This window comes from Mycena indigotica (assembly GCF_014461135.1).
Source record: "Mycena indigotica strain 171206Taipei chromosome Unknown Mind.scaff0011, whole genome shotgun sequence".
NCBI lineage: Eukaryota > Fungi > Basidiomycota > Agaricomycetes > Agaricales > Mycenaceae > Mycena > Mycena indigotica.
Window position 1 is genome coordinate 1,775,097 of NW_023503010.1, and position 11,903 is coordinate 1,786,999.

General features: G+C 68.3%; 4 protein-coding genes across 4 annotated transcripts; 2 read left to right on the forward strand and 2 right to left on the reverse strand.

The window, feature by feature from the left end:
* Positions 1 to 486: 486 nt before the first annotated feature.
* MIND_01172600 (uncharacterized protein) lies at positions 487 to 3,575 on the reverse strand (the record flags this gene model as incomplete). Its single annotated transcript, XM_037368244.1, has 3 exons — positions 2,309 to 3,575; positions 1,943 to 2,263; positions 487 to 1,877 (listed from the first exon to the last, which is right to left on the reverse strand). The coding sequence occupies exons 1-3, from the start codon at positions 3,462 to 3,464 to the stop codon at positions 487 to 489; spliced, it is 2,868 nt and encodes a 955-aa protein (XP_037215170.1). The 5' UTR covers positions 3,465 to 3,575.
* Positions 3,576 to 3,966: 391 nt separating this feature from the next.
* Positions 3,967 to 5,102, forward strand: MIND_01172700 (uncharacterized protein; the record flags this gene model as incomplete). Its single annotated transcript, XM_037368245.1, has 3 exons — positions 3,967 to 4,415; positions 4,461 to 4,573; positions 4,989 to 5,102. The coding sequence occupies exons 1-3, from the start codon at positions 3,983 to 3,985 to the stop codon at positions 5,100 to 5,102; spliced, it is 660 nt and encodes a 219-aa protein (XP_037215171.1). The 5' UTR covers positions 3,967 to 3,982.
* Positions 5,103 to 6,357: 1,255 nt separating this feature from the next.
* Positions 6,358 to 7,943, forward strand: MIND_01172800 (Acid protease; the record flags this gene model as incomplete). The annotated part of the gene is made up of 3 exons (XM_037368246.1): positions 6,358 to 6,501; positions 6,549 to 6,581; positions 6,630 to 7,943. 3 exons carry the CDS (start codon positions 6,358 to 6,360, stop codon positions 7,941 to 7,943), a joined length of 1,491 nt encoding a protein of 496 aa, XP_037215172.1.
* Positions 7,944 to 9,400: 1,457 nt separating this feature from the next.
* Positions 9,401 to 11,197, reverse strand: MIND_01172900 (Carboxypeptidase; the record flags this gene model as incomplete). Its single annotated transcript, XM_037368247.1, has 7 exons — positions 9,401 to 9,445; positions 9,502 to 9,538; positions 9,589 to 9,766; positions 9,818 to 10,111; positions 10,163 to 10,765; positions 10,813 to 10,877; positions 10,926 to 11,197. 7 exons carry the CDS (start codon positions 11,195 to 11,197, stop codon positions 9,401 to 9,403), a joined length of 1,494 nt encoding a protein of 497 aa, XP_037215173.1.
* Between the last annotated feature and the right edge of the window lie 706 nt (positions 11,198 to 11,903).

Here is an 11,903-nt window from a genome sequence, read left to right on the forward strand (position 1 = left end):
ACTCGATGGAGCGTTGTGGAGGCTGGCAAGTGTCGGCCATCCGAAGATGGGCGTCGAAAGTAGGCGGGTCACAGTGTGACTGTGTGTGTACGTTCGGTCTAGATTTACATCAATGTCGGTGATCGCTCGTGACTCGGAGTCACGCTGCTATAATACTTGTAGTAGAGTTATAACATAACATGATATATTCAAACATATTCATATTCAAGTGATCAACCAAGGGCACAATATACTCATAATATTCTGAATATATTCAATGTTTAACCAACCATACTAATTGGCCACCAGTAGGTAAGCCCTGATGATTAAAGTGGGTAATATTTCCACATATTCTTCTTTCCAGTACGGGACCAACACCTGCCTCGGAAATCAATCCAGAAAGCGCGCCGCGTCACACCCACGTGCCCGTCACAATCGAACTCATAAAATCGTAAATTACCACGGTTGCAGTATTCGTCCAAGAACATTTTACCTAATTACCTCTCCTCACCCGACGACCAGATGCACCAACGGATGCCTGATCACCTCCGGCCCGTCCCCGTCCCCGTCCGCGCCGTCCTCCTCGACGGCACTCGCCAGCGCGCGCCCGCGCCATTCCCAGCCGACACACGCGTCCTCCGCCGCGCGCGCCATCCCGTCGCGCACCAGCCCACCCGCGAGCGCGAGCACGCCCCCCGCGAGCGCCGCGCCCACCTCCCGCGCCACCGCCGACGCCATCCCGCTCGCCTCCGCCATCCCGATCCCGCCCGCCGCGTCCGGGTGGGCGTGGGCATCGGAAGCCGCGCCGACCACGAACACGTCCGCGAGCGCATCCCCGACGTCCCGCCCGAGCCCCGCGACGTACGCCGCCGCCCACGCCGCCAGCGCCGGGTCCAGCTCCGCCCCTCCCCCTCCCTCGCCCTCTTCCTTGTCGTTCTGCATCTCCTTTTGTCCGTCCACATCCATCGCGTCACCATCCACCGCCACCGCCACCCCCGCGCTCCGCAGCCGCCCAATCAGCGCCGCCGCCGCCTCGCGCCCCAGCGGCGCCGCGCTCCGCAGCACGATCCCGCCCGCCGCCCCGGGCCCGTCCGCGAGCGGCACCGCGAACAGCGTCGGCAGCAGCGTCGGCGTGAGCACCCCGCTCCCACTGCCCGCCGGCGACGGCGAGCGGGAGCGCTCCGTATCGAGCTCCATGCCCATGCCGGCCGACGCGGGTGCAGGCGACGCAGGCGGCGAGATCACGAGGTCCCGGTCCGCGAGGTCCCGCAGACTCGGCGCGCCGAGCCCGAACAGCGCGGGCGCCGCGCCGAGCGGGGGCGGGCCGGTGTCCTCCTCGGGCCCGGGTTCGGCGCACGGGGAGTCGGGCTCCATGTCCATGTCCGCGTCCGCGTCCGCCCCTTCGCCCTCGCCGTCGTCGATGAGCAGCAAATCCGCGACGAGCGCGTTGTCGAGCTCCGTCTGGCTCTCCGTCTCCATCGCCTCCTCCTTGGCGCCTTCCTCCTCCATCTGCACGTCCCCGTCTTTCTCCTTCTCCTTCTCTTTTTCCTTGCTCCCCTCTTTATCTTTATCTTTATCCTCGCCCGCCCTCGCCCCCAAACTCGGCCGAAACAACACCGCCCGCCCCGGCCTCATCCTCGGCGGCAACATCCCCTCCGGCGGCGGCGGCGAGTCCGTCCGCACCCACCCCTTGTCCACTTCCCCTTCCACTTCCATCCCCCCCTCCGGCTCCGGACTGCTCTCCGGCGTCGGCGTCGACCTTGTCGTCGGCGTCCCACTCGCGCTCGCCGGCGCCGCACCCGCACCACTCTTTGGCACCTTCGGCGGCCGCCCCCGCGGCCGCCCCGTCCCCCCCTTCACCGGCGACGCCCGCGGCTTCGGCTTCGGCCCGGGCTTCCCTACAATCACGTGTCAGTTCCATGCTTACGTCATTCGCACAGAAACGCGAGGGGAGGCCACGCACCGCGGACCGGCACCGTCAGCGGCGGCACCACGAGCGGCGGCGGCGCCGTTTGCGGCGGGATACTGATCTGCACGGGGCGCGGCGGGATGATCACCTTGGGTATCCCGCTCCCGCTCGTCGGCGGGGACGGCGTGCCCGTGCCCGAGACCGCGAGCGAGGGGCGCGGCGGGAGGATGATGGGCATCACGCGGCCCGCCGACGTCGACGCTGAGGCTGACCCTGACCCTGAGGCTGACGGCGACGGCGTAGAGGGCGAGCTGGCCGCAGACGGCGACGTGGGCACCGCGTTCCCCGCGCTGTTGATCACGATCGCGCCCGACGCTGCAGCCCTTTCAGTAACCACTTCCTCACTGGAAAAAAACCCACCAATCGCCGCCTTCCTCGCCGCAATCGCGCTGTCCGTCCACGCCTTGCTCAGCACGATCCGATGCTTCTCCCTCACATGCCGCGTCCACATGCTCTTCGCGTTCACGCCCGCATACGTCCGCGGACAGAACGTGCACCTGAGCAGCAAGTCCTTCTGCCTCTTCGGGCGCGGCGGCTCGAGCTCGCGCGGGTAGCGGATCGCGCCGGGGGGCGCGCCCTCGAGGGTGACATAGTCGCGCACGTCGAGGAACCACGCCGGGTGCGCGTGCAGCACCATGTAGCTCATCACGTCGCCCGGCGCGAGCCGCACCCCGTCCGGCAGCACGCTGAACGGCGGGTGCACCAGCAGCCCGTCGAACGGCGCCGCCGCCCCGCCCGACCCGGTCCCGGGCTTGTCGAACAGCGCGCCCGGCACCGGCGGCGGCGCGATCGACGGGTGCGTCGCCGGCGCAGTCGGGTACGGCCGCGACGGCTGGTACGGCGACGGGTTGAACGTCGTGTCGCTCCGGTAGAACGACGGCGGGATCGGCGCAGAGTTGGGCGTCGATATATTCAAAGCACGTGCGGCCGCCGCGATCGTCGCCGCAGTCGCGCTGCTCATCGTCGTCGGCAGCACGGGCATCTGCAGCGGCAGCGGGGCGGGCGCTGTAGCTGCTTTTGGCGCGGGTACAACAACGGGGGTGGGTGTGGGAACCGTGACGGGAATCGCAACCGGTGTTGGCGTCGGTGTGGGTACCGTGACTGGGACAGGGACAGCCGGGGCTGGTGGCGCGAGTCTGAGTATAACCGGTGGCCGCGCCGGTGCCGGATTTTCCACCGCTGCTGCTGCTGGTGTTGGTGTTGGTTTTGCCACTGCTGGTTCCGGGACCCCTGCTGCTGCTTCCGCCGTCGTCGGGCTCTTCGCCTCCGCCGCCAGGGCCGGCCGGGGCACCTTGATCAGCGGGGGCGCCGCGATGGGCACGGGCCTCGTGAGCGGCGGCGTCGGGATGGGCGTGGGCCGCGTGAGTGGCGGCGTCGGGATGGGCGTCGGGGCCTTCGTCTGCGTGAGCGGGGGCACCGGGATCGGCACCGGCGCGGGGAGCGGCGCTGGTGCAGGGGTGGCCGCTGTCGCAGCGGGAGTGGAAGAAGAGGAGGACGCGGGAGGGGCCTGGTCCATGACACGTAACGGTTCGAGTTCAAGTTGAGTCGTGACAGTGACGGGTGACGTGTCACGGATGACGTGGTTTTTTTTCTCATGGGGGGGCTGAGCGAGGCCAAGCGAGGGCGGGCGGGCGGGGCTTGGCGACGCGGGGAGGTGGGTGACGTGGACGGACGGTGCACCCGTTGACCACGCCCACGACAACGAGGCTGGGCGGGGGCAATAGAGGGGCGCTACCGCCGTGCGTGTGAGAACCCGTGGTTTTTTTCAAACACGTTGCGCGTAAGCGAGGGCGCGCGGGGCTTGGCGTGGCGGGGACGTGGGACATGGGTGCCCGTCGAGCACGACAACAAGGCGGGGGCAATAGCGGGGCGCGACCGTCCCGACCGCCGCGCGTGTGAGAACCCCGCGCCTTCTCTTCTCCTCGGGAATCACGTATCACGATCAGCCTCATGGGCGCATCACAGACCCTGACTCTTCAATTGAATTGGAACAAATATGACTCGACCGCGCCGCCAAGCCACGCCCCGCCCGTCATGCGCCCGTCGGGGCGTATAAAGGGCGGGCGCGCGCCACCCACGCCCACGCCCTCCCCCGCCCGCGCCCATACGCCCATACGCCCACAGCCCCCAATGTTCGCCCCGTTCACACGCGTGTCCGACTTCTTCCCGGGCCTCTTCCTCTGGGTCGACCCGACGTGCTTCGGGCGCTCGCTCGCCACCGCGCTCGGCTCTGGCGGCCCGCTGACGCCGCGGGACCTGCGGCCGTGCCTCGTCGTCGCGGTCGACGCCGCCGCGCGCACGTTCTCCGCCGCGCCCCTCTCTGCGACGCAGCCCCAGCAGCACGCGGACGGCTGGGCGCCGATCGACACGCCCCCGCTGCTCACGTGGAAGCTCAACAACGCGTGGCTCTGGGTCGGGCCCCCGCCGACGCTCGCGATGGTCTTCGCGCAGCCCAAGATCATGCACCGTGAGGCCTCCCCTTTACCCACTACGTCACCGCTGACCGCCGCAGCGAACAAGGACGTGTACTACAGCGCGCCGCCCGTGTCCACCGCGAACCTCGCGCACTACTGGGAGCGGCGCGCGGCGTACGAGGCCGCGCGCACGAGCACCGGGTCGAAGCACGTGAGCCCCTCCCCCTCCCGCTCGCCCGCCCCGCAATACACGCGCCCCTCCCCGTCCTTCCCCTCGATCTACCCGCGCCCCGCCGCGGACCCCGTCGTCGTCCCCGCGGGCTTCACCGAGGCGCAGCGCGGCTGGCCCGGCTGGTGGCGCAACCCCGCGACCGGCTGGTTCTGGCACACCGCCCACGGCCTCGTCGCCCCCGGCCCCACCGCCGCGCCTTAGTCCCAGTCGCAGTCCCACGCCATGCCAGGTGCTCTACGGCCGCAGGGCCGCGGCCGGGTGGCGTGGGCTCAGCCTAAAATCCGTTGCTCGCTTTCGTTCTTGCATTGCTGTCGATTTCTGTTTCTGTTTCTCTTCCCTTCCTGTCTCTGTCTCCCGTCTGTGATCGCGCGCCCGGACGCTGACCGCACCGTAGCCCGGACTCGGACGCTGTACATACCTACCCCCCGCTCAAGATATCATACGCAAAGTACTAAGCATGCGCGCGCCTGCGGGCCGTATATACGTGTACCACATAGATTTAAGTTAGCAGAATGCACCCGCTGTCCTCACGCCTGCCACGTATACGGTATCGGGCACGTGCCCGCCGGACCGGTCCGCCGTCCGCCGTCCACCGTCCGCCACCCGCGGTAGAATACGAATAGCAATGGGAGGTCAACTCGCGACTAGCGCACACAGTCCCGGCGCCAACGCGAAACCGCTCTATCGGAGCGCGGATCCGAGTCACGGCCCGGGTCATTGTCCGCTCAGCACCGGCGCGCTATTTCTAACTTGAAGCCAGAATGCTACACCCAGCCGCCTTTCTCCACCGCACACGCGCCACCCGGACCGGGACCGGATCGCCGGCGCGGCTTCTTCCTGATCGTCAGTGTCAAAGCTTCATCTGCCAGTGTACCCGTCAACACACATCTGCATGCTAGTGCCAGCGGTGCCCTTCCAGTTCGACTCCGCTACCGTGACGCCGAGCATTCCGCGCCGGCGCCGGACCGCCCGCCCGCCCACCCGCCCGCCTCACGCTCTGCGCCACGCCCCGGCCCGGGCATCGCCGCATCGCAGGCAACCGCCGGCCCTGCGTCCGCCGTCGATCCCAGCGCCTCTGCGACCGCGACAGGCAGATGGAGACGTCGACGTCATATGCATCAGGCAGTAGTATGTATGCATGCCAGGAATAGCGCAGACCCCCCATCTATCTATCTATCTTTGTTCTGGCTTGGTTCTGGCACGCACACGCGCAACCAGGGCGACCGTGACGCCTGACGCGTGATCCCGGCGCGCGTTCGCTCGACGGGCGTCTTGCACCCGTGGGATCGCGTTGAGGTCGATTCGCCCCCGGTGGGTGTCGTCCCCGGGAACAGCCTCACCCGTGCGGCTGTGTCGGGTGGGTGGTAACGGGGCATCTGGGTCGCGTCTATTTTGGGAGCGATCCTTGTGCGGGGTTTGTCGATGACATGACTCCACACCGCTCCGCTGACCGCACGACCGGGTGTGGCACGCCCTCTGCGCCGCACCGTCAGCCGCCCCCTGAACGCGCGCGCCATCGTCGTCGGCCCGGGCGAGGGGGCACGCTACAAATAGCCTATTTTTAGACGCACCGGTGTGGCGATTCACAGCCGATCACGGATGCATCACCATCGAAGCTCCAGGCATCACGCAACGCCCTGCGGCGAATATAAGTACCCACCCGTTGCCACCGCACCACCCACCCCCAAGGCCGGCCTTTCTTTTCTCCCTTCTTCCCTTCCCTTCCCTTCCTCCCGTTATCCCTTCTCTTCCGTGGTTGACCCATGCAACTCTCCTTCCCGTTCTGCACGCTGCTGGCAGGCGTGCTCGTCGCGCTCAACGCCGCCGCGGCCCCCGCGCAGCAGCCGCGCATGGTCACGCTCCCGCTGACGCGCATCCCCCAGCGCAGCGACGCCCACCCGCAGATCGTACGTCTGCACCCTCCCCCCCTGCCCCCGGCTGACCACGATCACAGCTGCTCCAGCAGCAGATGAACTCCGCCCACAAAGTGCGTGCCCCATCGTCATCATCATTATGAATTGCTGACTGACCGCAGCGCCTCGCGCTGATGGCGGGCGTCGCGCCGCCGACGGGCCGCGCGCTGTACGCCGCGCTGCACAAGCGCGTGCTCGCCGTCGAGGGCGCCGCGGGCGTCGAGCGGCGGTACAACCGCTGGGGCTACCCCGCCAAGACGGACAAGCGCTTCAACCGCACCGGGCTCACGCACGAGCGGCGCGCCAAGAAGGGCCGGAAGGGCCAGGCCGGCGCTAATAACGGCGCCGCGCAGCAGCCGGCGGGCGCGATCGGCGGGCCGGACAGCGCGGTGGACGGCGTCGTGGCCGTGGCGAACGCGCCGACGGCGGCGAACTCGCTCGGGCTGAACGTGGAGGTGCCGGACGTGGGGTACCTCGCGACGGTGCAGATGGGCACGCCGCCGCAGAACTTCCTGATCCTGATGGACTCGGGCTCCGCGGACCTGTGGGTCGCGTCGGACACGTGCCAGGGCGTGGACGGCGGCGGGTGCGGGCGGCACCAGACGCTGAGCTCGCGCTCGTCGAGCAGCTTCAAGGCGTCGGACACGCCGTTCACGGTCACGTACGGCACCGGCGCGGTCGCGGGGGCCATCGTCCAGGACGACATCACCGTCGCGGGGCTCACGCTCAAAGCGCACACGTTCGGCGTCGCGACGCAGGAGACGGACGACTTCGCGAACGACCGGGTGCCGTTTGACGGGCTGATGGGGCTCGCCAAGTCGGCGCTCTCGCAGCAGAAGACGGCGACGCCCGTCGAGGCGCTCGCGCAGCAAGGGCTCATCAGCGACGCCATCACGTCCTACAAGATCTCGCGCACCGCCGACGCCAAGAACGACGGCGAGATCACCTTCGGCGCGCTCGACCCCGCAAAGTTCGACGCCAACACGCTCGTCACCGTGCCCAACGTCAACGCCCAGGGCTTCTGGGAGGCCGCCCTCGACGGCGTCTCCGTCAACGGGCAGGACCTCGGCCTCAACGGGCGCACCGCCATCCTCGACACGGGCACCACGCTCGTCGTCGTCCCGCAGGCCGACGCCGCGGCCATCCACGCGGGCATCAAGGGCGCGCAGGACGCGGGCAACGGCCAGTTCGTCGTCCCGTGCGACCTCACCGACGCCGTCGCCTTCACCTTCGGCGGCGCCACCTTCGCGATCGACCCCCGCGACATCGCCGTCCAGCCCGTCGACAACACCGGCACCACGTGCATCAGCGGCATCACCGGCGGCAGCTTCGGCACCAGCGACACCCAGTTCCTCGTCGGCGACGTCTTCCTCAAGAACGCGTACTACAGCACTGATGTGGGCAAGAACGCCATCTCGCTCGCCAAGCTTGTTTAGATGTGTGTACTATGTAATGAACAGTTTTCTCGGAGTTGGTTGGCAGTTACATGATGCCGGGGCTGCGTCGTCGTTGCAAATAAAAACCTACAATCCCGCTTTCAGATAGTGTCCCTGGCCTAACTCCCCACCAAGCGACCCATCCTCGGACGTTCCTCTCGAAAAGACCATCGCGTCTCATTATTCCACAAGCTGATAACAGGCACATAATAACACAGTAAAGTACGTGGGGTATCCATCACCATCAACGGTCTAGCCTGCACTCTCGTAACGCGTCTTCCTCACGCCCGCGGCCGGCCCCCAATTACACCTCCGCCCGTCCCGAACCGCCCCGCCAGCGCGCCGACCGCGCACACATAGTCGTCGTCCTTCCCGCGGCCTTCAAGTTCCGGCGCCGGCGTCCGCCCAGCACGCTCGCCGTCCTCCGGCTGCGGCCGGGCCATCTCGGTTTCTGGCCGTGGGGGCCGTTTGTTCTTGGCCCCCGCGGGCCGTTTCGCGGCCGTCTTGGCCGGGACGGGCACCGGCACGGGCACCGGCGCGCCGCCCCCGGGCCCGAAGCCGTACGCGCTCTGCAGGCTCGCGAACGCGCCGGCGAAGTCTTTGTGCTGGGCCGGGGCCGGGGCCGGGGCCGGGGCCGGGGTGGCTGACGGCCGCGCGGTGGACGCCGGCGGCGAGGGGGAATGCGAAGGGGCGGTGGAAGGGGCGGGAGCGGTAGGAGTGGTCACGGTGGGCGAAAGCGCGGGTCTGCGCGGCCGGGGGAGGAGGGACGCGGTGGACGACGACGGCGAGGGCGAGGACATCGGTATAAGTATTTCTTGTTTGTTTGTGTGTTCCGAGCGGGGTGTTGTTCTGTATTCTGACGCCCAATGACTCCTCTTATATACCCCCCCCGCAGCTGTACATAGACGCTGTCTCACCCCACCAGCTGTGGTGTTATGCTGTAGCCCGTGTTCGATCGGTCCGCGGCATCATGATGCCGGCAGGGCTGTAACTCAGCCCGTAAGCTATTCAACTCAGCATGTAAGCTATTCAAAAGACAGCTATACTTAGCGCTCGAGCTGCGCCTCGCAGCGCGGGAGCGGCGCGTGGTAAGCCCAGGGTAAAGGGTTCGCCCAAGGTTCGCCTCCGCTGACCAGACGCGGTCACGTGCGGGACGCGTCTGCCCCGCCAGTGCCAGAGCAGCCACTCAGGCTGGCAGCGGGATACTACTTGTGCGTGGATACCGCCGGCGCTCCGCGCGAGCCCGGGCACCACATCGTGATCGCTGCCCCGGGGACCCAACGTCGCGGCGTCTCCCGCGGTGGTTGCTGTCAGGCGTTAATTACGAAGGGTTGGGGGCGCCGCCGGCATCCATCTGCAGTGGAGATGGGCAGTACGAAGTGTCTAATTATAGGATTTGGAGGTACAGCGTGCCCTTGCCCTCGCCCTGGGCGCCCCACGATCCACGAACCCACAAATCACGCGTCCAGCGGCTCCCCGGCGACCCACCGCTCGAACAAATCCTGCGCACCCTCCATTCAGCCTGCAGATCAGATAAAAACGGAAGGGAAGAACGCACGAGCGCCGCCGCGGGCCGGTCGTGCGCGACCATGTGTCTGCAATGCAGCCCCGTCAGCACCCCGCGCCCAGTGAACACGCCGCTTACCCGGCGTCGTACACCTCCACGAACGCGACGGGGCCGGCGCTGCGCACGCGCCCGGCCGCCTCGGCCGCCCCGCGCGGCACCCACGCGCGCCCCGGGGCAGTCGCGGCGAACGCGGCGCGGTGCTTGCTGCGCAGCGCGCCGACCCAGCGCTCGTTGCCGACGTAGTTCGCCATCATATCTGTCCGTCCCTCTCAGCCGCCCGGCCCACGCAGGAGGAGGGGCGGCGCACCTTGGTTCCCGGCGTACACCAGCAGCCGCACCCCGCCGTCGACGAGCGGGCCGAGCAGCCGCGCCGCGTCGCGCACGCCCTCGCCGCGCGCGTTCCAGCCCGCGTTGATGTCCATGTTGAACGCGCGGAAGGCCGCGGCGCGGGCCGGCGCGACGCCGAGCGCGGCCGCCGTCGCCGGCGCGGCCATGTAGCGCGCGACCCCCGCCGTGCGCGCGTAGCACCACTCCGGGCGCGCGATCGCGGCGCCGGCCGCGTCGCAGCGCTGCCGCAGGTCGTACCAGTTCCGGTCCGGTTCTGGTATCCGTCAGTCATCTCAGCGCAGATACCAAAGCGGGGGGGACTTACTCATGCACGGCGCGAACAGCCGCGCGCGACACCACCGCGCGGCGTACCCGCACGTCGCCTCCGTCGGGAGAAGATTGCACACGCGGATGAGCGCGGCGCACGCGGGGGCGGCGCGCCGCAGCGTCCGGCACTCCGCCGCGTCGAGCACGCCGTGCGCCGCCGCGGGCCCGCAGACGTACTCCGCGATGGACGGGATCTGCACCGCGGGGTCCGTGATCCCGTTCGCGAGCACGACCGACGCGAGCGCGATCGGGGTTGCGCCGGGCGTCTGGTTGGCGGCCCAGATCAGCGCGGCGACGTGCGGCGCGTAGATCCCGCCGTAGCTCTCGCCGACGACGTGCAGCGCGCGGCCCGCCAGCGCGGGGAAGTGCGCGAGGAACAGCCGGAGGAACGCGTGCACGTCCGCCGCGGCCGCCGCGTTGGTGTCCACCGCCGAGTGCGGGGCGGGGGAAGAAGAAAAGGAGAAGCCGACGCCGACGGGCTGGTCGAGGTAGATCACGTTCGCGCGGCGCGTCCAGCTGTGCGGGTTGCGCGCCGCCGAGCCGTTCGCGGCCACGCGGCACGGCCCGCTCTCGAGCAGCGCGCCGACCGCCCCGCTGTCCCCTGCCTCGCATCAGCCGTGCATCACTAGAAACAAACAATCCACGCACCCGGCCCGCCCTGGAGCCACAGCACGAGCGGGTCGCGCGCCGGGTCCGTGCGCGACTCGAAGTACCTGCAGCCGTCAGCGCTGGAACCCACCCACCGAGTCACATGCACGCACCGGAAGAAGAGATGCCTGTCGCGCGCGACGTCGACGTACCCCGCGTACTCCCGCACGCCCGCCTCGCACAGGTCGTGCACCGCGATCCGCGCGCGCGCCGTCACGATCTCCCGCCGCTCCACCCGCTTCGCCTCGGTCCCCACCCCCGCGTCCGGCGCCGGGCGCGGCGGCGGCCCGACCCGCCCGGGGCGTGGGACCAGCAGCGCGAGCAGCACGCCCAGCACCCCCGCGAGCAGCGCGGTTGCAAGCCGTGTTCGTCGTCGTATAGGCATATCCGCGATATGAGGATGACGGTGAGAAGCAAGAGTATCAAGATATACAAAATAAGTATATTGATCGGCGCGCACGCACACGCCGCAGGCCGTGGCACGTGGCCGTGGCCGCGGCGACGCCTCCGTCCCCCGCCGCGAAGCGCTGCATGGAGTCCGCCCTGTGCCCGTGCGAGCTCGAGTCAACAGTCACGGTTGGAGTGCACAATCACACTGGGAATTCAGGGTCTTCCAAACCCGTTTTCAGAGAGGTAACATGACGTGTGACCTGACGTGTTGCCTCTTCCCACGCCTGGAGTATATACGAGAATGGTGGGAGTGGGACTCGTGCCAGTCCCACTCCCGGTGCAGCTTGACGTCGGCTAGACGAGTTTGGTGGGACTCAGCCCATCAAAGTGAGATGTGGTGGACTCGAGTGATTGTTTCAAAACAGTGCATTTGATCGGGTGGCGGCGCCGGCCGCGACGGCCGGGGTTGTCCACCCCGGACCCCGACCAGGGCGTTGCCCTGGACCCACCCTGCCGGGGGCTTCGCTCGCCGCGTGGCCCGTTGCGCGGAGGTATAACAATTTTTTCCTTAATTTCTCGGGTTTTTTTGAAGGAGTTCGAGGCTTTCGATGAGTAGATTGCGGCGCCGGCCGCGACGGCCGGGGTTTTCCACCCCGGACCCCGACCAGGGCTTCGCCCCGGACCCCACGCTGCCGCGGGCT